Source organism: Euphorbia lathyris, chromosome 9 (genome assembly GCF_963576675.1).
Source record: "Euphorbia lathyris chromosome 9, ddEupLath1.1, whole genome shotgun sequence".
NCBI classification, from domain to species: domain Eukaryota; kingdom Viridiplantae; phylum Streptophyta; class Magnoliopsida; order Malpighiales; family Euphorbiaceae; genus Euphorbia; species Euphorbia lathyris.
In genome coordinates, this window is record NC_088918.1 from 48325896 (window position 1) to 48350682 (window position 24787).

Below are 24787 nucleotides of genomic sequence, written 5' to 3' on the forward strand. Positions count from 1 at the left end.
AAGCCCACGGGCCCATCCAGCCCGTCCAAGCCCGCTCTTCAAAGACTGGGCTTGGACGTATATGTTTCGTAATAGGCCCGACCCGACCCAAGCCCGCTTAGGCCCGAATACATAGTAGGTTGGGCTTGGGATTTGTCTCAAAACCCAGGCCCAACCTAGCCCAGCCCAAAATTTTAACAATAACTTTAATTTTATAAATTTTATAGTTTAATAAACTTTATATTCCAAAAATAAAACTTTTAAATTTCTTCAACATAAAAATTTCCAAACCATATATTTTTTAGAATCGGTAAACATGTACATATTTTTGTTACTGTTTTATTTATTAGTATCAAAGGAGTATTTTTCTTATTTAGGATTGCGTTAATTGATTTTTATTGAAATAATCCTCTAAAATTTAGTTTAATTTTAATTTTAAAAAATACAAAGATACTAGTTGGACCGTGCCGGGTTGGGCTTGGGAATTAGTTTTTTTAGCTTGGCCCAGTCCGGCCCGAGCCCGATGTAAATATAGTGCGGGCTGAGTTGGGCTTGGACAAAGCAATTATGTGATAAACCCGCTTAGGCCCGGCCCAAGCCCAGTCCGGTCCAACCCATGAACATGTCTAGTGTAGAGACATTGTCGAGGCGTATATGCCGGATCAAGCCTTACGTCAGATCGGATATACTCTGCCTATCCCGGCTGAGCGTATTAGACTTGATAGAGCAATATAGCCATGGAAGTCTTTATCGTACAGGCTAACGCATTCCTCTGTTACAGTTGACGATACCTGACGGAGATTTCCATCGGCTCGGGGCATTGATCATAAGAGATGCTAGCCAGTTGGATACGATCCCACTGCCTGTGATCCTGCTTACATGGACTGGTACATGAGTTATTCACATCCTCATCTCCTTCATGCCGGACAAGATGGACTCGTCTAGCTTGCTCGCTCCAACAGCGAATATGTAAGTTTATTATTATTTAATATTAGTTTACATGTGTTTGTTTTTTTAATATTTATTAATTTTTTTTTTGCAGTGGGTTAGCTAGTTGTGGCGTATCAGCCAGCGATTGGCTGCCGGCCGAACTGATGAGGAGGCTCCACTTATTAGGAGCGAGATGGATGAGTTTATGGATGTGTGGCGTTGGGCGAACTGATATATATTTTTATGAGTTTATCTACTAGAACTTATTACATTTTAACACTTTTGAGATCATATGTATTATTTTATGTTTATTAATTTATTTTAATGTTTATGTTGTTAATTTTTATTTGTAAAAGGTTAATCCGAGTTAAATTCCGCAATTTTTATTTCTAAAAGGTTAATCCAAATTAAATTCTACATTTTTTTTCATATCCAGCCATACGGGCGTGATTATCTCACGCCTCACCACAAGATGAGGCGTGAGGCTATCACGTCCGCACCTATGTGGTGAGGCGTGATTATCTCTCTACTTCTACCCATGGCTTACCTTGGGTACGAAGGTAAGCCATAAAGCTAAGCGGGTATTCACTCCTCTCTTGCCGTTTGAAGTGAAACTGGATCGTCGGTCGGACCCTTCACTGTCTTGCGTAAGGTAAGGAGTGGAAATAGTCTCTCCTAAGCAGGAAGTTGGGAAAGGATTGGTTACACAGACTAGAGATTGCGGAATGGGCGATTGAAAAGAAAAAGTGCCCTTACCTTGAGCGATAAAGAAGAAGTTAGTTTCAGTACTTGCTTCCCTGTAAGAAGCTAATGGTTTAATGTCTAAAGCTTCCTCACTTAGCCGCTTGCTGACAAGGTGAGTCCTCTTTAGATCCGATGCCCGAGTCACATTTCCATCTTAGACAGCAGAGCCTTCTACTACTCCTGCTGCTACCACTACCTCGACTCCATCTAGCTCGCATCTCAAGGTGAGGCGTGAGATAATCACGCCTCACCACATAGGTGCGGACGTGATAGCCTCACGCCTGGTGAGGCATGATTATCTCACGCCCGCGTGTCGGGAGAGAAAAAAATCCTCCATTTCCCATCCCAAAAGTTCAAAGGGTATTTTCGTCCTTTAATGGGGCTAGAGGCGGGGAATGGAGGCTATGTTTAACAACACCCTTTTTATATACATATTTCCTTAAGTTGGGTTCAGGTAGCTTTTGTTGGGGTAGAAACGAAAATAAAGAAAACGAAAGGGGTTAAAATAAAAAATAAGGAGGATAAGAGGCAGAAAGCATTTGCTAATACTACACCCATTTTGGCCATCAACACTCCAGCGATTAATTAATAAAATTTTACTAAGCCCACGAAATGCGATTCTGAAACCAGTAAAACAGTGCGCGCCAGTAGCAATTACCGCTAATTGGCGTCAATATTACAACTCTCGCTCTGCTTTTTTCTTCTCTTCTCTTCTCTTGTCTGTCTCTCTTCCGATCCATCCCCGTTGATTCACTTTTTCTTCCAAAATATGTCTGATTTACACAATTAGACCTAAATACCTTTATCCTATTCGTTTGATCTTTTTAAATTGGCCATGGAAATGGCCTCCAGTCCCCGAACCGTGGAGGAGATCTTCAAAGATTACAGTGCTAGAAGAACTGGCGTTGTTCGTGCTTTAACTAATGGTTTCCTTCTCTTCTCTTCTCTTCTTTCTCTTTTTCTATCTTCTGTTTTCTATCTATATCACCGTCTCTTAAATTTCTTTTTCCCCTTCTCAGATGTGGATGAATTCTATGGACTCTGCGATCCAGGTAATGTTCAATGGTGTAACTATAGATCGGGTTTCTTTTGTTTTAATTATGTTTGCTACGGTTATTATGTTACTCTTTGGAGTCAATTCAAGATTCTGTTTGTTTCCCGAGGAAGTACAAGGAAAAGAGGGACAAAAGTAATTTCAAACTTTAACTCTTATATGCACTCTCTGCTTAGTGCTGTTTTCAAGCATGAATGAGAATATAGTAAAAAGATAACTACCTAGCTTTTATTTAGTTGGAGGTTAGGATAAGAATTGAACTGCCTTTTTTTTTTAAATTTTTTTATTGATGTATGTGCATTTTGACTTTATCATGCAGTTTTACATATTTTATCCTCTGTGAAACAGAAACTTCATATAGTGAAGGTGGAGTGATTAGAATAAGTAGAAAACTTGAATTGATTATTTGATGTTTTGCGAACTGGAATATCCATAGATTTGTAAGACAGTTTTTTCTCTGTTTTCTGACAGATGAAACTTTTTAGTGTTTTGGCTTCTATTGCATGTGTTTCCAATCTTACTTTGATTTTTAAACTGGATTAGAAAAGGAGAATTTGTGCCTTTATGGGCACCCAAATGAAACTTGGGAAGTAAATCTGCCAGCAGAAGAAGTTCCACCTGAGCTTCCTGAACCAGCTCTTGGAATAAATTTTGCAAGAGATGGCATGGATAGAAAGGACTGGCTTTCACTGGTTGCTGTGCATAGTGATTCATGGTTGATTTCTGTGGCTTTCTATTTCGGAGCTCGTCTTAATCGGAATGAAAGGTAAATTATTTAATACTTTCAATATTGGTGGTACTGAGTTGTTTGTCTCTACAGGTCTTCTGCTGAACTATTTGGTTCTGATTTGTGTTTATTACTTAAAGTTTTCTTTTAAATTAGACTTTAAGCATGTTGGAATTGTTCTCTGAATATACGTTTGTTTATCATATTCATTGAGTTGCCTTGGATTTTTAATGAGACGACTAGAATTGTGACCCAACCTGTACTTATGGGAGCTTGAAATTTGTTAAGTAAAAATGAGAGGTATCAGGTCCATTTTTCTTATTGGAGAGACCCAATTGGTCACATATATTTTGGGGCTTCATTGTACTAGTATCAGCTTTTTCCCTCAAGAAATAATAGAATCTCTCTCCTCCATGTAGTTCGAATTGGCCGAACCACATAAATTTGTGTCTCTTGTTTTGATTTAGCTTATTCGATTTTTCTTGATTGTTGTGTAACAGTATCTATATTAGATATATAAGAATGAAGAAAATTGATTTATACATTCAATGCTTGTTACCAATTTTTCTATAGCTCTAAATACTTTGCTGTGATTTTGCTTATTATAGCTATAGGATAAAGTTTCCTCCAACTATATTTGCTCCTTGCTTTCTCCAAATATGCATGCTGAAGCTAAATTCTGTGCTATTTGGCTGTAGAAGTTATATGATTTAACTGCCCCTGCAAGATGAACGTTTTCGTCCTTCTTATCTAAGGTCCTTCTTATCTAAGGTTTCTGGACTATGTTAATTGATTTCTGTTACCATTATAATTTTTATTCTTTGGCATGATTTTCTAAAGCGATTTTCTTAAAGTATTCGTTTCTCATTTAATAGGCCAATATGCAACTCTAAGGATTTGATTGGATGGAGTGTTGGGAGGGGTTAATAAAGAAGGGTTACGAAGGGAAAAGAATTGTTTGAGTAGGAAAGTAAGGATTTGATTGGATGGAGGATTGACATTACCCTTGTATGGGAGGAAGGTATAGGTTCATAAGGGTTAATACCCTTGCCTTGTTTGGTTTGAAGGATAAAGGGATAAGGGAATGGTAAATAATAAAATTGGGAGAAGGGCCAAATTTGACCCTAACGTTTTTGGTGAAGTGCAAATTTAGCCCTAACATACAAAATAGTCCAAATTTAACGTTAACATTTTCAAACAAGATCAATTTTAGCCTTGCGTTACCAAAAATTTGAAAAGGTCGATTTGATTGTTATTTAACTGTCACATTTGGACCTTTGAAACATCAATTATGTCTAAGATATTTAATGTGTTACCAACACAGTTACAAAAAACCTCTTAAAATGCTAACAACTAAGTCTGCCCCATGTAAGTTAATCACAATTTTTTTGGTCAAAGTGTCTAAAATGTTTACCGTGTTATTAATACCAACAAAAAATGTACAAAACTACTCCAGTTTATCGACAAATTTGTTTGGACGGTCTGATGTGACAGTCAAACCAGTTTTTTCAAATTTTCGGTAATGTAGGGCTAAAATTGATCTTGCTTAGACACGTTAGGGTTAAATTTGCACCATTTCATACGTTACGGCTTTAATCCTTATCCGTAATAAAATTACTGAAATGTCATCTTTTATAAAGGAGAGAAGGAGAGGTTGTGATTTGAGTTAAAAAGGAGAGATAATGGTATCAAAGAAATTAAATAAGGGTAATTTTGTAACATGGTATCAAAGAAATTAAATAAGGGTAATTTTGTAACATGGATTCTTAACCCTCCTAAATCCTCCAATTTGGAGGGGGTTAAGATTTGGAAGAAAATTGGAGGGTTTGTAACCTCTTATAAACCTTCTATACCCTCAGCCACCTAATTATCCTTCTCCCAAACAAAGGTTATTATTATTAACCTTTACTAACCCTTCTCAATCCTCCATCCAATTCAAACCCTACGAGTGAAGCTTATTGACCTGGAGATCATAGGTAGCCATGGGTCAGCTTCGCTGCAGTGTAAAGGGAAGTTTGTCTACATCTGATCTGACCTTGTCTAGAGCCTGCAATTTGATAAATGTTTTTGAACGCCCATGTTTCAGTCATTCCTCTTACTTGATTGTTGCAACGCCTTTATGGATCCGATTACCATATTCGACAAAGCTATATAGAAATTAACCTCGAGGAAAAGCGAAGCAAGAGAACTATCAGCGAAAACAAAGTTCCCATCCGTCGAGGCCTCATTTTAACTGCCAATTATGGTGGATCCGTATTTGAATGGTTGAACTGGTAGATGCAGTACAATACATTGTGTCTGATGGGGTAGGGGGTCAGAGGGCTGCAAGTTGTTGCAAAAAATTATGTGAAACTGTAATTTTTCCTTCATTGTGGCATCGAATATTTTTTACCTGACTAACATTTAATTATTTGATATTGAAATGTTTTCTGATTATAAAAATCGATTATATGATTGGCGAATTTTTCTCATGGGAATTTCTACTTTATTTAGTTTTTCAGTTAAGCATTGATTCATTTTTAAAATTTTGTTTTGCAGTAAACATGGTTTTATCTTGAATATGGAATTTACTCATTAAGAACTAATTTATATTTTGATTGGCAGGAAACGGCTATTTAGCATGATAAATGATATGCCCACTGTGTTTGAAGTTGTCACAGAAAGGAAGCCTCTGAAAGAAAAGCCCAGTGTAGATAGTGGAAGCAAACCACGAGCCAGCATTAAGGTTTGGTAGACCTAAACTCATTTCAGAATGACTTGCTTGCAATATATCAAACAATAGCGTTGTGTTGTTGGCATCCCGTAAATAAATCTAACCATAATTTACTTTTGGTTGAGTGCGGAAAGTCAGCCAACTTTTGAAACATGAGATTTGGCACAGCACTAATTTATCCCTGCCTCTTTTTCATGTATCATTACTGCGATCCTTTATCAGATGCATACTTCATTTCTTATTGCTTAGCTGCTGACCGCTTTCCTTGTGTCTATAGAGATCAAGTGATGGTCAAGTGAGGAGCAATCCGAAGCTTACAGAAGAGATTTATGAGGAGGACGACGATGAACATAGTGAAACTTTGTGTGGGAGCTGTGGAGGAAGTTACAGTGCAGATGAATTCTGGATCGGATGTGACATCTGTGAGAGGTGGTTTCACGGGAAATGTGTGAAGATAACACCTGCCAAGGCTGAGAGTATCAAGCAATACAAGTGCCCATCTTGCAGCATGAAGAGGAACAGACAGTAGCATTGGTGGTTCTGATCTGATGGCAGTGAAAGTAGTATTAGTAAACTTTTACCTTTATCCCAATGTATGTGTTAAAGAAATGGTTGTTGATAACAAATATCTCCAAAGGTTTAAAGTTTATTTTGTTTTCCCACTAATCCTTTTCTTAAAATGGAGGTTTGTGTAATTTATCCACTTAATGTTTGTGTCATTTTGTCTATTGTTGTTTCATAATCACAAGTAAAAAAAAAAGTGCCTTTTCAAGAGACCTGATACCTTGGCTGTATGCTGATGCAGACTTGATGTTTCTTTTCTGTATTATTTGATATTTTCATTTCATGGGCTTTTGAAGACCATAACAGCATCATTACCATCAAAACCACTTTGGATATTCATGGACAAATGGAAACACATACTCGGTCCTTAATTTTTAAAACCCAATGCATAAAAATTAAAAATTAACTTTTTGCTTAAAACCAGTGAATTGTAGATATCCATTTCGGATAAATTTATGTAGAAGCTTGTATGATATCTTTTATCGTTTATAATGGGAAATATATAATATGACTAAATGCGGATAACAAGGTTCATCTTTTCCAATAAACGGAGATGAGTGGTTAAAATAAGACAGATGAAATTATCTTACATATTTTTAAGGGATAAGGTACCAAAATAGGTCAAATGTTTTTAGGGAAGTACTAATTTAGGCTCAACGTTCAAAATAGCACCAATATAGGCTTAACGTTTACAATATAATATTAATTTAGGCTTAACGTTTACAAAATATAATATATTATATGGAAGTGAATGAACCGTTAAAAATAGGGATAACAAAATAGGGGATACCAAAGTTCATCTTTTCCAATTTAGGCTTAATGTTTACCAAAATAGGTCTAAGGTTTTTAGGGAAGTCCTAAATTGATACTTCCCCAAAAACCTTAGACCTATTTTGGTACCCTATCCCTATTTTTAACGGTTCATTCACTTCCATATGATATATTCCCTCCATTTTCTTATTAAGATTATTAAAATGATTAATTTACGCTTGATATTTCTCTCTTAAATTTTTACTTTCTATGAAAAATTTTTCTATTTTCTTAAATTTTACGGCTTAATTGAGATTATTTCCATTAATACTTAGGTCCTGTTTGGTAAACAGCTTTTTTTGCGGTAAAATTAGAGGTGTGAGTCAATTTAGAGGTTTTGACTAGTCAAACCTCTAATAATGGTGTTTGGTGAAGAGAGGTTTGAAAGAGCTTATTGGTCCAAAAAGCTAATTTTGAAAAAGTTTGTTTTAGGAGCTTTTTTAATTAGCTTATTTTTCCATCTCTTTTGAATGACATTTTTTCTTAAAACAACATATAAAAATGAACAAATTGAAAAGGCTAAAACGACCTATAATAAAAAAAAGACGGTGAGAGTATACTACTATAATTAATTAACATCTAAATATCTTACCTCGGAAAATTAGAAGCCTAATATATAAAAATTGGATCATATATATATATATATATATATATATATATATATATATATATATATATATATATTGATTAAAGTTAATTTGAGTGGTTAAAGATTTGAAGTCATTTAAACTAGAATTCTTGAGTTCGAGTTTTAATATACATACTAAATTTTTTTTAATTGAAAGAGAAACCGTTTAAAAGATGTCTGATCAACTTTCAACCAATTAATGAGATTAATTAGTGAAATTTATTACTTGAAAGAAAGGGATTTCACCCAAATACTAGAAAACAACATTTTTATTCTAAACATGCAAAACATACAGATATATGCAAAATACCATAAAACCAAAACAAATATTTCTGAAATATCATTTTCCTGCATTTTCCAAAATACCAAACACTACATAAATGCTTACTAAGTAAATTCATATCATATTCCTTCTATAATAGAATTCCATATCCATACAAACTTTCGAAAAAATTGCGGATAAACAACATTTTGAACTCTGATCTCTACATTCTAACTTGATCTATGTGTTCTGACAACAATCTACATTCTTCAACTTAATTTGACTTTAAAATACAGAGACCAAAATAGTTCCAAAAACGATAATTCAAAAAATCTAAAATAAAAATAAAAAGATCACGAAATGGAAGATTTTGAATCAGTTGCGCATGACTTTCATCCACTTTAAGCCAATGCGATTATGTTTTTGTTTATTCATTTTTGTTTGATATTGATTTTCCCAACATATGAATGTATTTTTTTTTTATCATTTGAGGAAGAAAGAGTTTATAATGACACTATCAAATTGGAATTTACAAAAATTTTAATGAGTTGGTTGATGATGTACTGATGGGAAAACAAAGTGTTGCCAATGTAGTATCAGACTTCATGCATGGTTGTGATTATAGGTATGCAAAAAGGTGAACATAAGTTGAGGAATTTCTAAGTCCTATTAATGTTGGGAACTAACATTGGATTTTGGCTAGGTATGTGATTGGGGAGAAGAAATTCAATGTAACAATCTGTTCCAATACTATGTAGACGTTGTCCGCTTTGCCCCAAATCTAACATCTTAGGTCTCACGACTTTAAAATGCGTCTGCATATATTGGATTTCCACCTTACTAATAACCCCAAGTCACTCATATTGAAATCCAATTTTGATGAAGTTTTGATTATGACAAAAATTATATGAAAGAATTAGATCCCTCAATTATATAAAATTAAGAATTAAATATTTCTTTATAAATTAACAATCTTGTTTAAGTGTTGAAAATTATTTAAGGCATATTAGGCTGTTTCTACATAAAAAGCAGGCATTGTTATCAATTAAAGGCCAAAAATAAAAGCAAGCCTAGAATTAGAAGACAAAAGCCCACATATAATTCAGAAGAAGACAATAATGTCATCTTCCCCAAAACTTGCCCATTATGGATAATTGCAGAAGACAATCATCTCTGCGAAAACAACCCATCTCTCTCCGCCTATACTAAATCAGAAAGACTCCAGCTTGCAAGATCAGAAGAACCAGAGAAGATCATTGGATGAAGCTTCTCAACGGTCAACGATCTTCTAAGTGAGAAACAACTAGTTTCCCCATTTGTCAATATGACAGAAGAACTAGAAATCCTAGAGGAGAATAGATGATGTTTCTTCTCAACGGATATCTTCTGGATTCAAATGACTAGTCTGAATCTTTGCTTGTATAAGCAAAGCTCAAGAACAAAGTCAAACAGACCAATTCAAGCGCATAAAGCTACATACGAGATATATTGTAAGAAGCAAAAAACAAAGCAAAGAGCTAAACATAAATCAAAGTTCATATCTGTGTACTTGTTAGAAGAGAGATTAGTTCAAAATACTTTCCATCTGAAGAAATTCTAATCTTTCAGTTGTAATATGTAGTCATTTTTTACTTCGGTCATAAGTAGCAAAGAGTGAATTAGTGTGAGTGTTGAGTGAGGAAGGTACTTCATTGAAACTTAGGCTGTTTTGTAAAACTTTTTGTTCTCTACCTCTGAAAGAGATTATTAGTGGATTAAAGCTCAAGAGAAGGTATCCTGAGGACTGGACATAGACAAGAGGTCGAACCAGTATAAATCCTGTTGAGTATTTCCTTCCCTTCTATCGCCTTTTACTTCTACTTGTTGGGGTTTTAGTGTCCTATAGACAATTTGTTGGGGTTTAGTGTCCTATAGACAATTGTTCTAGGATACAAACTTAATATAAATGAATTGTTCTTTATATCATTTGTTTTAATGAGATATATGTTTTATAACTATATAAAAGCAATCCCTTTTAAGCACTAAATAAAGTCTAATAAAAGGAAATCCGTAAGTTTGTTTTAAAGTGATTATAAAGTGTTCATACAAGCATGAAGTAAGACAAAACTTTATAATAAACTAATAAACTTAAAACCACCCCAAGTCAAGTGATATGTTTAGGATTGATATATCACAGTTGAGATTTGCATGTAACAATGTCTTCTGTCCGACAGAAAGCTGATCTCACAAGCTTCATATATACAGATATCTGGACAGTTACATGGATCCGATGAAAAGTAGTTCATTAGGATTGGGGATCCGATTTGAGATAACAGGATGGGTAGATCTATCCTTGTCACCTGTTCATCTCATTGGTATTAATAGGTATAACTAATCCTCAGACTCAAAGGAATATTAATTGGTATTCTGGATTACGGAATGTGACGCTTTGACTCTGGTGTAACACGATCCTTAACAGAGATGACTATGGGGTGTGAACAGTAGACGTTGGGTATCACAGGAAGTGATTGCGGGATCGTTATATATTGGATTGAGCATTTATCACTCCCGATAAATGGGAGATACATCCAAGGATCGCTTGTGGAAGACTCGACTCTAAATCCTTGCAAGGTGATAGCTTAAGACTTGAAATACAGATTTCACTTAACCTATCTTTTTGAGTTGACTCGACCTGTACAAGTAAAACGAACGTCTCGCTATATGTGACTTGACATCATCCATAGTCATAAGATTCAGTTCAAGGATGTAGTTGATAAAGGATCGAATTATACTGTAACTAATACGGAAAGATTAACGACAGAATCAACCTGTCTTCTTATGGCTCTGGGGGAATGATTACGGACTTGCTAATCACATACTCTGTACATCATTCCGTTATGCAAAGATTAAACATAATTCTTTGAAAATTAATTTAATAGTTGCATACGGCCAGAATAGGAACCTAATGGGTCACACATAAGACTTGGAACCTAAAAGAGAGATAAATGTTAATTAATTGATGGAAGCCCAATTGAGCCCAATGAGGCCCATGGACCATAGGGGGGTCGAAATTCATGTATGGTACATGAATAATTAATTTGATTTTAATCAATCCTAATTAGATTAGGATTGTGAATTAAATTAATTAAGAGATAAATAAGTTAGGAGTTTTAATTAGATTATAATACTCCTATTATTATCCAATAAGGTTATTGTTATTATCCTTAATATGTTAGATATATAATGAGATAATAATTAGGAATTCTATTCCGAATTGAATTCCTATTCAGTAACCTAATTCTATCTAACTAGGGATTAGATACAAGAGATTATAAATACCACTATGTGATTTTCGAAATGCTTGAACCCTAATCCAAGGCTAGTGATTTTCGAAACCTACCCTAAAGAAAGAAAGAGAATTTTCGACCCCTAGTTCGAGGACGAGATTTTCTACGGCTTCTTTTCGATCAATTGATTTCATCTATTTCTTTTATCCTTGATCTTGTGTTGATTAATTAGAGGCAATCTATTTTAGTTGCTATTCAACGGTTGATTCTAACTTAATCTTCCCGTGTTTTATTTCGTGATTGGGAACTCGGAGAAGAGTTGTGCGCACTTCATTAACAACGGTAGATTGATCATCAAAAGGTAATTCTTCTTATCCCTCTTTATATGAAATAACGATTAACAGATCCTAGGGTTAATGGAAATAGGTTAAAATTTTTTATATTTCCGCTGCTATACCTTAGCCTAATTTCCAACAGTGGTATCAGAGACATCGTTAAATCCGTTATTTCATATATGAAAATTTAGAAGTTTTTCAATAGGATTGAATAAATATTTATAGTTAGGATTAATTAACAAATTGTTTTGATTAATTAATTCTAAAGATAAATAAATTTTAATTAATTGTTAATTAAAATAGATTATGCGTATGTTCCTAATTATTTTGGTTGATAATCATCATAACAAAATCTATTAGTTTTATAGTTAGGTTGATAAAATCAGTTTTATTAATTCTAAAGATAAAACGGAAATCTATAGTAGTTTTTCCTATTTTCTGAAAATCGTTTTAAAACCGTTTTAGAACTGATATATATATATATATATTTAAAATTATTATAAAAAAAAAAATTGCGACAGCAGCTCGAGTCGCGCCTCGCGGCGCGACTGGCCGCCGCTGCCGCAAGGCAGCGGCGGTTCAGCCGTCCTAGGGCTGCTGCCAATCGGCAGCAGCCCACCCTCGGGCCCGGCCCAAGACCCACCTGAATTTTAAATTGTTTAAAATCGGTTTTTATATATATTTGAATATATATGTTTCAGAAATTGATAGTTTTCTATTTTAATTATCGAATTAAAATTTGTTTAAAAGTTTGTTTTACTAATTTGTAAATCAAAATGTTAAATGAATTGAAATCAAAATAATTGGGACGTGCATAATTGATGTTTTGTATAGTTATATTAATCTAAGGATTAATATAAAGATACGAAACTATTAGAAGTAAAATTGGATGAAAGTTAATTTAATAAGTTAATGTGATTAACCTAAATATTACATAAAATAGTTATGTAATCAACCAATTAAATTTATTTAATTGAGTCTATGCATGTTTGGAGTTATGGACATATTTGGACCCTCTTTTAGTCTTTTGGTATTTTTGAAATAGGGCCTGCGAGTCCTGCCTTTCTACTATCTATTGTAATTTCTCCTCTCGTCTAATTCCCTTCAATTCAATTGAAGTTTTCTTTAGTAGTATAGAAATTAATATGTAATTTCAAGGCGCCATGGAGAAGACGGAGGACCTAAAGAGAAATATGTAATAGTTAGTATTTCCTTAGGTTTGCCCTTTTATTCCGTCTCTGGCTTGACGGAATAATTTAGATGATATGTCCATAACGCCAATGTATGTGAATGTATGTGTCTGATGTATGCTAAAGCAAATCAAGACTAAGTTAGATTATGAGACCTAAAATAAAATCCCTCATTAAAAAATTAAGTAAATAAACAAGTTATTAAAATCGGTTGCCCCTCCCTAATATTATAATTCAGCCGGCAGTACTGGGGGCCTTTGGGTTGTTGACAAACTCAAGCTCGGGGTCTTACGGTAACACCTGAATTATCGAAAATTACTTTTCATGAATATGGGGTAATACTTAAATTAGATTATGATAATTGGATGAGCAAACTCATGTTGTCATAAACTAATGGGCAATATGGTTGGGATTAATGTGAATATCATATTAGTTACTAATGTGGTTAGTAACCCAATAACCTAGGAATCACATTAAAGATGTGATTGATTACATGAATCTACCTAACGAATGAGGCTAGCTTGTTGAGCAAACTCAAGGCGAAATCTCAGGAGTTAGGATCCTAGCTCACTAAAGGATTTGTGAAATTCTTCGAATTAATATGGAGGGCTATTAATTTGGCAAAATAGTGGGAGCAATCTAAAATAAACTAAAAGGCCTATAATTTTAGATTGATATACTTTAAGCAAATGAATGACATACGTTTACTCTTTCTCACTCTCAGGTTTAATTAAACACACTCTTAAAATCATGACTAAAACCAATCTGCAAAACATTCTTACCGATAACAAATTGAATGGTTCAAACTTCACTGACTGGTTTCGTAACCTCAAAATCGTTTTGAAGTTCGATAAAATAGGGTATGTACTTGATACATCGATACCCCCTCTCCCTGCTGATGATGCTCCCATTGAGGAAATTGATGCTTACCAGAAGCACAAGGCTGATGATGATCATGCCGGATGCATCATACTTGCATCGATGACACCGGAATTACAAAGGCAACATGAGGAAATGGATGCCTATTCCATCGTCATGCACCTAAAGGAATTGTTTGGGAAACAGACCAGGTGCGAACGCTACGAGATATCCAAGTTGCTATATCGTTGCAGGATGCAAGAGGGCACATCTGTCATGACACATTGTGTCAAGATGATTGGCTACATTACCAAAATTTCTAGTATTGGATTTACGATGGATAACGAATTAAGCATAGACTTAATTCTTCAATCCCTCCCAGAGAGTTATTCACAGTTCATTATGAACTATCAGATGAATGACTTGCAAACCTCTCTTGAAGAGCTTGCAAATATGCTCAAGTCAGTTGAGCCCAATATGAAGAAAGACAAAGCCATACCGGCTCTTGTCATAGAGGGATCAAAGAAGAGGAAAGGAAATTCTCCCAATCCTAAACATCCCAAGAAAGGTAAGAAAGCCGTGCCCAACAAAACTAAGGGAAAGGAAGTGAAGAAGACCAAAGGAGAGTGCCACTTCTGTGGTAAAGACGGGCATTGGAAGAGGAACTGAAAGGAGTACCTAGCCTCCCTCAAGAAGGGAAATGGCGGTGCTTCAACATCTAGTATGTTTTATATTGAAATAAATACATTTTCACAGTCTGAATCTTGGGTACTTGATACCGGATGTGGATCTCATATTTGTACAAATATGCAGGAGCTAAAACAGAGTAAGGAACTAAAGAAAGAAAGTATAAACTTGCGAGTAGGAAATGGAGCAAGAGTTACCGCCCTCGCAATTGGAGATTATGTTTTGAATTTGCCCTCTGGGCTTGTAATAGAATTAAGGAACTGTTTGTATGTTCCACAAATGTCTCGCAACATTATTTCTATTAGCCGTCTTGTTGACGACGGTTTTCATATTTCAATAAAAGACAAACATTGCGATTTTTATAAAGATTCGATCTTTTATTTTTCAGGAATATCACAAAATGGGATTTATGTGTTAGATGACAAGATTTCTGTTTTCGCAATTGATACCAAAAGACATAAGCTAGATAATTCAACTTACTTCTGGCATTGTCGTTTAGGCCATATAAATAAGAGACGCATGCTAAAGCTACATTCAGATGGGCTTATAGATCCAATCGATCCCGAATCATTGGAAACACGCGAATAATGTTTAAAAGGTAAAATGATAAAGACACCCTTTAGCAATAAAGGTGAGCGTGTATTAGACACTCTAGGACTTATTCATTCAGATGTATGCGGTCCTATGTCAGTCCAAGCAAGAGGAGGATTCAGATTCTTCATAAGCTTCATAGATGACCATACCCAATATGGTTACATCTACTTGATGAAGCACAAATCAGAACCTTTTGAGAAATTCAAATGCTTCAAGAATGAAGTAGAAAATCAATTAGGAAAGAAAATAAAGACGCTTCGATCTGATTGAGGTGGCGAATATCTTTCAGATGATTTTCTGAATTATCTAACTGAATGTGGGATATGCTCACAATGGACACCTCCCTATACACCACAACACAATGGTGTATCCGAGAGGAGAAACCGTGCCCTACTAGATATGGTACGATCCATGATGAGCATGGCCTTACTTCCAAAGATGTTCTGGGGCTATGCCTTAGAAACTTCCCTCTTCACCCTAAACTGAGTACCAACTAAATCCGCTAGTTCCACATCATATGAATTGTTCGTTGGTAGGAAACCTGTGTTCTCATTCATGAGAGTATGGGGTTGTTCAGCATTTGTCAAACGCATTGCATCCGACAAACTATATTCTAAATCTGATAAATGTTTCTTCATTGGATACCCTAAGGAAACTGTGGGATATTACTTCTATCATCCAGATGATCAGAAAGTAATAGTATCCAGGCACGCAACCTTCTTAGAGAAAGAGTTTCTCAAAGAAACACAAAAGGGAAGCATGATTGAACTTGACGAAGTTCAAGAAGAAGAAACACTGACTGAAACAACGGAGGCGGTTGAGGTACCCGAAGTAGTCCCATTAGATGAGACTCCAGTGCCACCTATTCATAGATCACAAAGAGTTCGTGAACTCCCAGTTAGATATGGTTTTCTAGTGGGAGATGATAATGAGGTTCCCGTGTTAGACGACGAACCCGGAAACTACGAAGAGGCTCTTACTAGTCCAGATTCTAAAGCATGGCTTGAGGCCATGGATTCTGAAATGGATTCCATGTATACTAACCAAGTGTGGACTTTGGTTGATCCACCCGAAGGGATAAAATTCATTGGGTGCATGTGGATCTTCAAAAAGAAGACTGACGTGGATGGAAAGGTTAGCACCTACAAAGCTAGGTTATGACAAAACTTTCTCTCCTGTGGCTATGTCCAAATCAATCAGAATCATACTTGCTATTGCCGCTCACTACGATTATGAGATTTGGCAAATGGATGTGAAAACAGCTTTCCTAAACGAAAACCTGCTTGAGGATGTATATATGATGCAACCTGAAGGTTTCATATCAAAGGATGCAAACAAAGTTTGCAAACTTCAGAGATCCATTTATGGACTCAAGCAAGCATCGAGAAGCTGGAATAAGCGTTTTGACGAAACCATAAAACAATTTGGTTTCGAACAAAATTGCGAAGAAGCTTGCATTTACAAGAAAGCAAGTGGGAGCTCTATAGCATTTCTCATACTATATGTGGACGATATATTATTAATGGGAAATGACATTGCTCTACTACAGTCGGTAAAAGTATGGTTATCTGGTAACTTCTCAATGAAAGACCTTAGTGAAGCAGCTTATATACTTGGTATAAAGATCTACAGAGATAGATCGAGAAGACTGCTTGGTCTTTCACAGGCTACATACATTGAAAAGGTGCTAAATCGGTTTAGCATGCTTGAATCGAAACGAGGTAACTTGCCCATGCTACATGGAGTAAAGTTAAACAATCATAAATGTCCTAAAACCGATGATGACAAAAGACGCATGGCTGTAGTCCCGTACGCCAGCGGAATCGGTTCGATTATGTATGTTATGCTATGCACTAGACCTGACGTAGCGTTAGCGTTATCTGTAACGAGTCGTTACCAAGGAAATCCGAGAGACGAGCATTGGATTGTCGTCAAGAACATTCTTAAGTACTTGAGAAGAACTAAAGATATGTTCCTAGTGTACGGAGAATGTGATCTGAAAATAGAAGGATTTTCAGACGCAAGTCATCTCACAGATGAGAATGATTTTAAATCCCAATCAGGATACCTGTTTATCTTGAATTGGGGCGCAGTCAGTTGGAAGAGTTCCAAGCAGGGAAGCGTAGCTTTCTCTACGACCGAGTCAGAGTATATCGCAGCTGCGAAAGCAGCAAAGGAAGCGGTTTGGATAAGAAAGTTCATTACAGAACTTGGTGTGGTGCCTGACATTGTAAATCCCATCACACTGTGTTGTGATAACAATGGAGCCATTGCGCAAGCAAAGGAACCACAGTCTCATAATGCGTCCAAGCATTACCTTAAGCGATACCACATCATAAGAGAGATTGTGGCTAGAGGAGATGTGAGAATAGAAAGAGTACCTATAGAGGACAACATTGCAGATCCGTTGACAAAGCCCTTAACCCAGAGAGTACATGATCGTCATCTAACTTCTACTGGGATAAGTTTTAGAAACAATTGGCTTTAGTCCAAGTGGGAGTATATTGGGGTTTAGTGTCCTATAGACAATTGTTCTAGGATACAAACTTAATATAAATGAATTGTTCTTTATATCATTTGTTTTAATGAGATATATGTTTTATAACTATATAAAGTCAATCCTTTTTAAGCACTAAATAAAGTCTAATAAAAGGAAATCCGTAAGTTTGTTTTAAAGTGATTATAAAGTGTTCATACAAGCATGAAGTGAGACAAAACTTTATAATAAACTAATAAACTTAAAACCACCCCAAGTCAAGTGATATGTTTAGGATTGATATATCACTGTTGAGACTTGCATGTAACAATGTCTTCTGTCCGACAGAAATCTGATCTCACAAGCTTCATATATACAGATATCTGGACAGTTACATGGATCCGATGAAAAGTAGTTCATTAGGATTGGGGATCCGATTTGAGATAACAGGATGGGTAGATTCATCCTTGTCACCTGTTCATCTCATTGGTATTAATAGGTATAACTAATCCTCAGACTCAAAGGAATATTAATTGGTATTCTGGATTACGGAATGTGACGCTTTGACTCTGGTGTAACACGATCCTTAACAGAGATGTCTCTGGGGTGTGAACAGTAGACGTTGGGTATCACAGGAAGTGATTGCGGGATCGTTATATATTGGATTGAGCATTTATCACTCCCGATAAATGGGAGATACATCCAAGGATCGCTTGTGGAAGACTCAACTCTAAATCCTTGCAAGGTGATAGCTTAAGACTTGAAATACAGATTTCACTTAACCTATCTTTTTGAGTTGACTCGACCTGTACAAGTAAAACGAACGTCTCGCTATATGTGACTTGACATCATCCATAGTCATAAGATTCAGTTCAAGGATGTAGTTGATAAAGGATCGAATTATACTGTAACTAATACGGAAAGATTAACGACAGAATCAACCTGTCTTCTTATGGCTCTGGGGGAATGATTACGGACTTGCTAATCACATACTCTGTACATCATTCCGTTATGCAAAGATTAAATATAATTCTTTGAAAATTAATTTAATAGTTGCATACGGCCAGTAGTAATAGGAACCTAATGGGTCACACATAAGACTTGGAACCTAAAAGAGAGATAAATGTTAATTAATTGATGGAAGCCCAATTGAGCCCAATGAGGCCCATGGACCATAGGGGGGTCGAAATTCATGTATGGTACATGAATAATTAATTTGATTTTAATCAATCCTAATTAGATTAGGATTGTGAATTAAATTAATTAAGAGATAAATAAGTTAGGAGTTTTAATTAGATTATAATACTCCTATTATTATCCAATAAGGTTATTCTTATTATCCTTAATATGTTAGATATATAATGAGATAATAATTAGGAATTCTATTCACTATGTGATTTTCGAAATGCTTGAACCCTAATCCAAGGCTAGTGATTTTCGAAACCTACCCTAAAGAAAGAAAGAGAATTTTCGACCCCCAGTTCGAGGACGAGATTTTCTACGGCTTCTTTTCGATCAATTGATTTTATCTATTTCTTTTATCCTTGATCTTGTGTTGATTAATTAGAGGCAATCTATTTTGGTTGCTATTCAACGGTTGATTCTAACTTAATCTTCCTGTGTTTTATTTCGTGCTTGGGAACTCGGAGAAGAGTTATGGGCACTTCATTAACAACGGTAGATTGATCATCAAAAGGTAATTCTTCTTATCCCTCTTTATATGAAATAACGATTAATAGATCCTAGGGTTAATGGAAATATGTTAAAATTTTTATATTTCCGCTGCTATACCTTAGCCTAATTTCCAACACAATTGTTCTAGGATACAAACTTAATGTAAATGAAGTGTTCTTTATATTATTTGTTTTAATGAGATATGGTTTCATAACTATATAAAGGCAATCCCTTTTAAGAACTAAATAAAGTCTAATAAAAGGAAATCCGTAAGTTTGTTTAAAGTGATTATAAAGTGTTCATACAAGCATGAAGTGAGACGAAAATTTATAATAAACTAATAAACTTAAAACCACCCCAAGTCAAGTAATGTGTTTAGGATTGGCATATCACTGCTGAGACTTGTATGTAACAATGTCTTCTGTCGCGACAGAAAGCTCATCTCACAAGCTTCATATATACAGATATCTGGACAGTTACGTGGATCCAATGAAAAGGAGTTCATTAGGATTGGGGACCTGACTTGAGATAACAGGATGGGTAGATTCATCCTTGTCACCTATTTAACTCATTGGTATTAATAGGTATAAGTAATCCTCAGACTCAAAGGAATGTTAATTAGTAATTCTGGATTACGGAATGTGACGCTTTGATCCTGTTGTAACACGATCCTTAACAGAGATGACTCTGGGGTGTGAACGACAGACGTTGGGTATCACAGGAAGTAATTGCAGGATAGTTATACATTTGATTGAGCATTTATCACTCCCGATAAATGGGAGATATGTCCATGGATCGCTTGTGGAAGACTTGACTCTAAATCCTTGCAAGGTGATAGCTTAAGATTGAAATACAGATTTCTCTTAACCTATCTAATTGGAGTTGACTCGGCCTGTACAAGTAAAACGAACGTCTCGCTATATGTGACTTGACATTATCCATAGTCATAAGATTCAGTTCAAGGATGTAGTTGATAAAGGATCGAATTATACTGTAACTAATACGGAAAGGTCAACGACAGAATCAACCTGTCTTCTTATAGCTCTGGGAGAATGTTTCGGATTTGCCAATCACATTTTGCATACTCATTCCGTTATGCAAAGATTAAATATAATTCTGTGAAAATTAATTTAATAGTTGCATATGGCTAGAAGCAATAAGAACCTAATGGGTCACACATAAGACTTGGAACCCAAAAGAGAAACATATGTTAATTAATTAATGGAAGCCCAACTGAGCCCAATAAGGCCCAGTTAATGAGGGGGGCGATTTTATGTATATAAAATACATAAATAATTAATTTGATTTTATCAATTCTAATTAGATTAGGATTATGAATTAAATTAATTAAAGGATAAATAAATTGGGAGTTTTAATTAGATTATATTACTCCTATTATTATCCTATAAGGTTACTAATATTAGCTTTATATTTAAGATATAATTATAGATAATAAATAAGAATTATATTCCGAATTAAATTTTTATTCAGTAACCTAATTCTATCTAACTAGGGTTTAGATACAAGAGGATATAAATACCCCCTCATATGCAATTTTCGAAACATACATAGAAACTGGGAGAGAGAATTTCGACCCACGCCATAAGGACGAGATTATCTACCGCTTCCTTCCGTTCAATTGATTTTCATCTCTTTCTCTTTATCCTTGATCTTGTGTTGATTAATTAGAGACAATCTATTTTGGTTGTTATATACGGTTGATTCTAACTTGATCTTTAATTGTTTTGTTTTGTGCTCGGGAACTCGAAGTAAGAGTTGTGGACACTTCGTTTGCAACGGTAGATAGAACTTCTAAAAGGTATTTCTTTCTATCCCTCTTTATATGAAATAACGATTAACGGATCTTGGGTTAATGGAAATAGGTTAAAATTTTTATATTTCTGCTGCTATACGTTAGCCTATTTTGCTTCAGTGGTATCAGAGCCTGCGTTAAATCCGTTATTTCATATATGAAAATTTAGAAGTTTTTCATTCAGGTTGAATAAATATTTATAGTTAGGTTAATTAACAAAACTGTTTTGATTAATTAGTTCTAAAGATAAATAAGTTTTAATTAATTGTTAATTAAAATAGTTTATGCATATGTTCCTAATTATTTCGGTTGATAATCATTATAACAAAATCTATTAGTTTTATAGTTAGATTGATAAAAGTTAATTTTATTGATTCTAAAGATAAAACGGAAAATCTATAATAGGTTTTCTTACTTTCTGAAAATCGTTTTAAAACCGTTTTTGAAACTGATATATATATATAATTATTTAAAAAAAAATAGACAGCAGCTCGGGTCGCGCCTCACGACGCGACCCGGCTGCTGTCGCACGGTTGCTGCCTCGCGACAGCAACCGCGCGGCGTCTGGCTGCCGCTGCCGCAAGGCAGCGGCTGGCCAGACGCGCTAGGGCTGCTGCCATACGGCAACAGCCACGTCCTCGGGCCCGGCCCGAGACCCACTTAATTTTAAATCGTTTTAAAAATTAGTTTTAAATATATTTATGTATATATATGTTTCAGAAATTAATAGTTTTCTGTTTTGATTATCGAATGAAAATTTATTTAAAAGTTTGTTTTACCTATTTGTAAATCAAAAGTATTAAATGAATTGAAATCAAAATAATTGGGACATGCATAAATTAAAGTTTTGTATAGTTGTATTAATCTAAAAGGTTAATATAGAAGATACGAAACTATTAGAAGTAAAATTGGATGAAAGTTTTTTTTTTTTTTGAATGAAAGAATAATTGAATAAATTAATCACTTGCCAATAGGCTTACAAAAGAATGAGGGATAGAGGAGGTTACAGTTAAAGATGAGGAGTGCAATCCTAATTTAGCAGCTGCATCAGCTACTTTATTGGCCTCCCTCCGAACGAAGAGAAAACTACACTTGGGAAGACTATTTGCAATAGCACGGCAATCCGATAGGATGGCCCCTAGTGCCGAATAGTCTTCATCCATCTCCTGTTGTAACGCATTAATAACTACTTATGAATCGCCCTCAACACATACTTCCGGATCTCCCCGTAGTTTGATCCAACTAAGCGCTTCCCTACTTGTGAACTTCGACGCGGCAGTGCCGGGGAACGGCAGTACTTTTGGAGTTGGGGCAATTATCAGTAATTCCCGGGGTTTATTCCTCGGGTAAGCTGTGAAGGAAATTAGGCTAAGGTATAGCAGCGGAAATATAAAATTTTTAGCCTACTTCCTTTTAACCATAGGATCCGTTAATCGTTATTTCATATAAAGAGGGATACGAAGAATTACCTTTTGAAGAACAATCTACCATTGTTAATGAAGCGCCCACAACTCTTCTCCGAGTTCCCAAGCACGAAGTAAAACACGGTGAGGTTAAGTTAGAATCAACCGTATGAGATGCAACCAAAATAGATTGCCTCTAATTAACCAACACAAGATCAAAGAAGAAGGAGATAGATGAAATTAATCGATCGATGGAAGCCATAAGAATTCTTGTCCTCGAACTTGGGGGGTCGAATTCTTTCTTTTTCTCTAAGGTAGGGATTTCGAAAATCACTTGTGCTACTTAGAGAGGGTTAGTCGAAATTCATGTATAGAGGGGGTATATATAATCACTTGTATCTAAACCCTAGTTAGATAGGATTAGGTTACTTAATAGGAATTCAATTCGGAATAGAATTCCCAATTATTATCTCATTATATATCTAATATATGTCGGATAATAATAAATAACCTAATTGGATAATAATAGGAGTATATTAATCTAATTAAAACTCCTAACTTAATTATCTCTTAATTAATTTAATTCATATTCCTAATCAAATTAGGATTAATAGAATTAAAATAATTCCTTATTTATTATATATAAATTTCGGCCCCCTCTAATTAAATGGGCCTTACTGGGCTCAATTGGGCTTCCATCAATTAATAACATCCATCTCTCTTTTGGTTCCAAGTCTTATGTGTGATCCATTAGGTTCTTACTACTTCTGGCCGTATGCAACTATTAAATTAATTTCTTCAAGAATTATATTTAATCTTTGCATAACGGAATGATGTACTGAGTATGTTATTGGCAAGTCTGTAATCATTCCCCCAGAGTCCATTAAGAAGACAGGTTGATTCTGTCGTTAACCTTTCCGTATTAGTTACAGTATAATTCGATCCTTTATCAACTACATCCTTGAACTGAATCTTATGACTATGGGTGATGTCAAGTCACATATAGCGAGACGTTCATTTTACTTGTACAGGCCGAGTCAACTCAAATAGATAGGTTAAGTGAAATCTGTATTTCTTACTCTTAAGCTATCACCTTGCAAGGATTTAGAGTCGAGTCTTCCACAAGCGATCCTTGGATGTATCTCCCATTAATCGGGAGTGATAAATGCTCAATCCAATGTATAACTACCCTGACATTACCTCCTGTGACACCCAACCTTTGCCGTTCACACCCCAGAGTCATCTCTGTTAAGGATCGTGGGACAACAGGATCAACGTCTCACATTCAGTAATTCAGGATGACCAATTAACATTCCTTTGAGTCTGAGGATTAGTTATACCTATTAATACCAATGAGATGAACAGGTGACAAGGATGAATCTACCCATCCTGTTATCTCAAATCGGATCCCCAATCCTAATGAACAACGTTTCATCGGATCTATGTAACTGTCTAGATATCTGTATATATGAAGCTTGTTAGATCAGCTTTCTGTCGGACAGAAGACATTGTTACATACAAGTCTCAACAGTGATATATCAATCCTAAACATATCACTTGACTTGGGGTGGTTTTAAGTTTATTAGTTTATTATAAAGTTTTGTCTCACTTCATGCTTGTATGAACACTTTATAATCACTTTAAACAAACTTACGGATTTCCTTTTATTAGACTTTATTTAGTGCTTAAAAGGGATTGCCTTTATATAGTTATAAAACATATATCTCATTAAAACAAATGATATAAAGAACAATTCATTTACATTAAGTTTCTATCCTAGAACAATTGTCTATAGGAAACCAAAACCCCAACATACTCCCACTTGGACTAAAGCCAATTGTTTCTAAAACTTATCCCAGTAGAAGTTAAATGACGATCATGTACTTTCTGGGTTAAAGGCTTTGTCAACGGATCTGCAACGTTGTCCTCTGTAGGTACTCTTTCTATTCTCACATCTCCTCTAGCCACAATCTCTCTTATGATGTGGTATCGCTTTAGGTAGTGCTTGGATGCATTATGAGACTTTGGTTCCTTTGCTTGCGCAATGGCTCCATTGTTATCACAGTACAGAGTAATGGGA

At 35.2% G+C, this 24787-nt stretch overlaps 1 protein-coding gene across 1 annotated transcript; it reads left to right on the forward strand.

Annotated features, from left to right (window-relative positions):
* Positions 1-2332: 2332 nt before the first annotated feature.
* LOC136205992 (PHD finger protein ALFIN-LIKE 1-like) lies at positions 2333-6813 on the forward strand. The gene is made up of 5 exons (XM_065996875.1): positions 2333-2579; positions 2673-2705; positions 3251-3473; positions 6039-6159; positions 6425-6813. Exons 1-5 carry the CDS (start codon positions 2489-2491, stop codon positions 6674-6676), a joined length of 720 nt encoding a protein of 239 aa, XP_065852947.1. The 5' UTR covers positions 2333-2488; the 3' UTR covers positions 6677-6813.
* The last annotated feature ends 17974 nt before the right edge of the window (positions 6814-24787 follow it).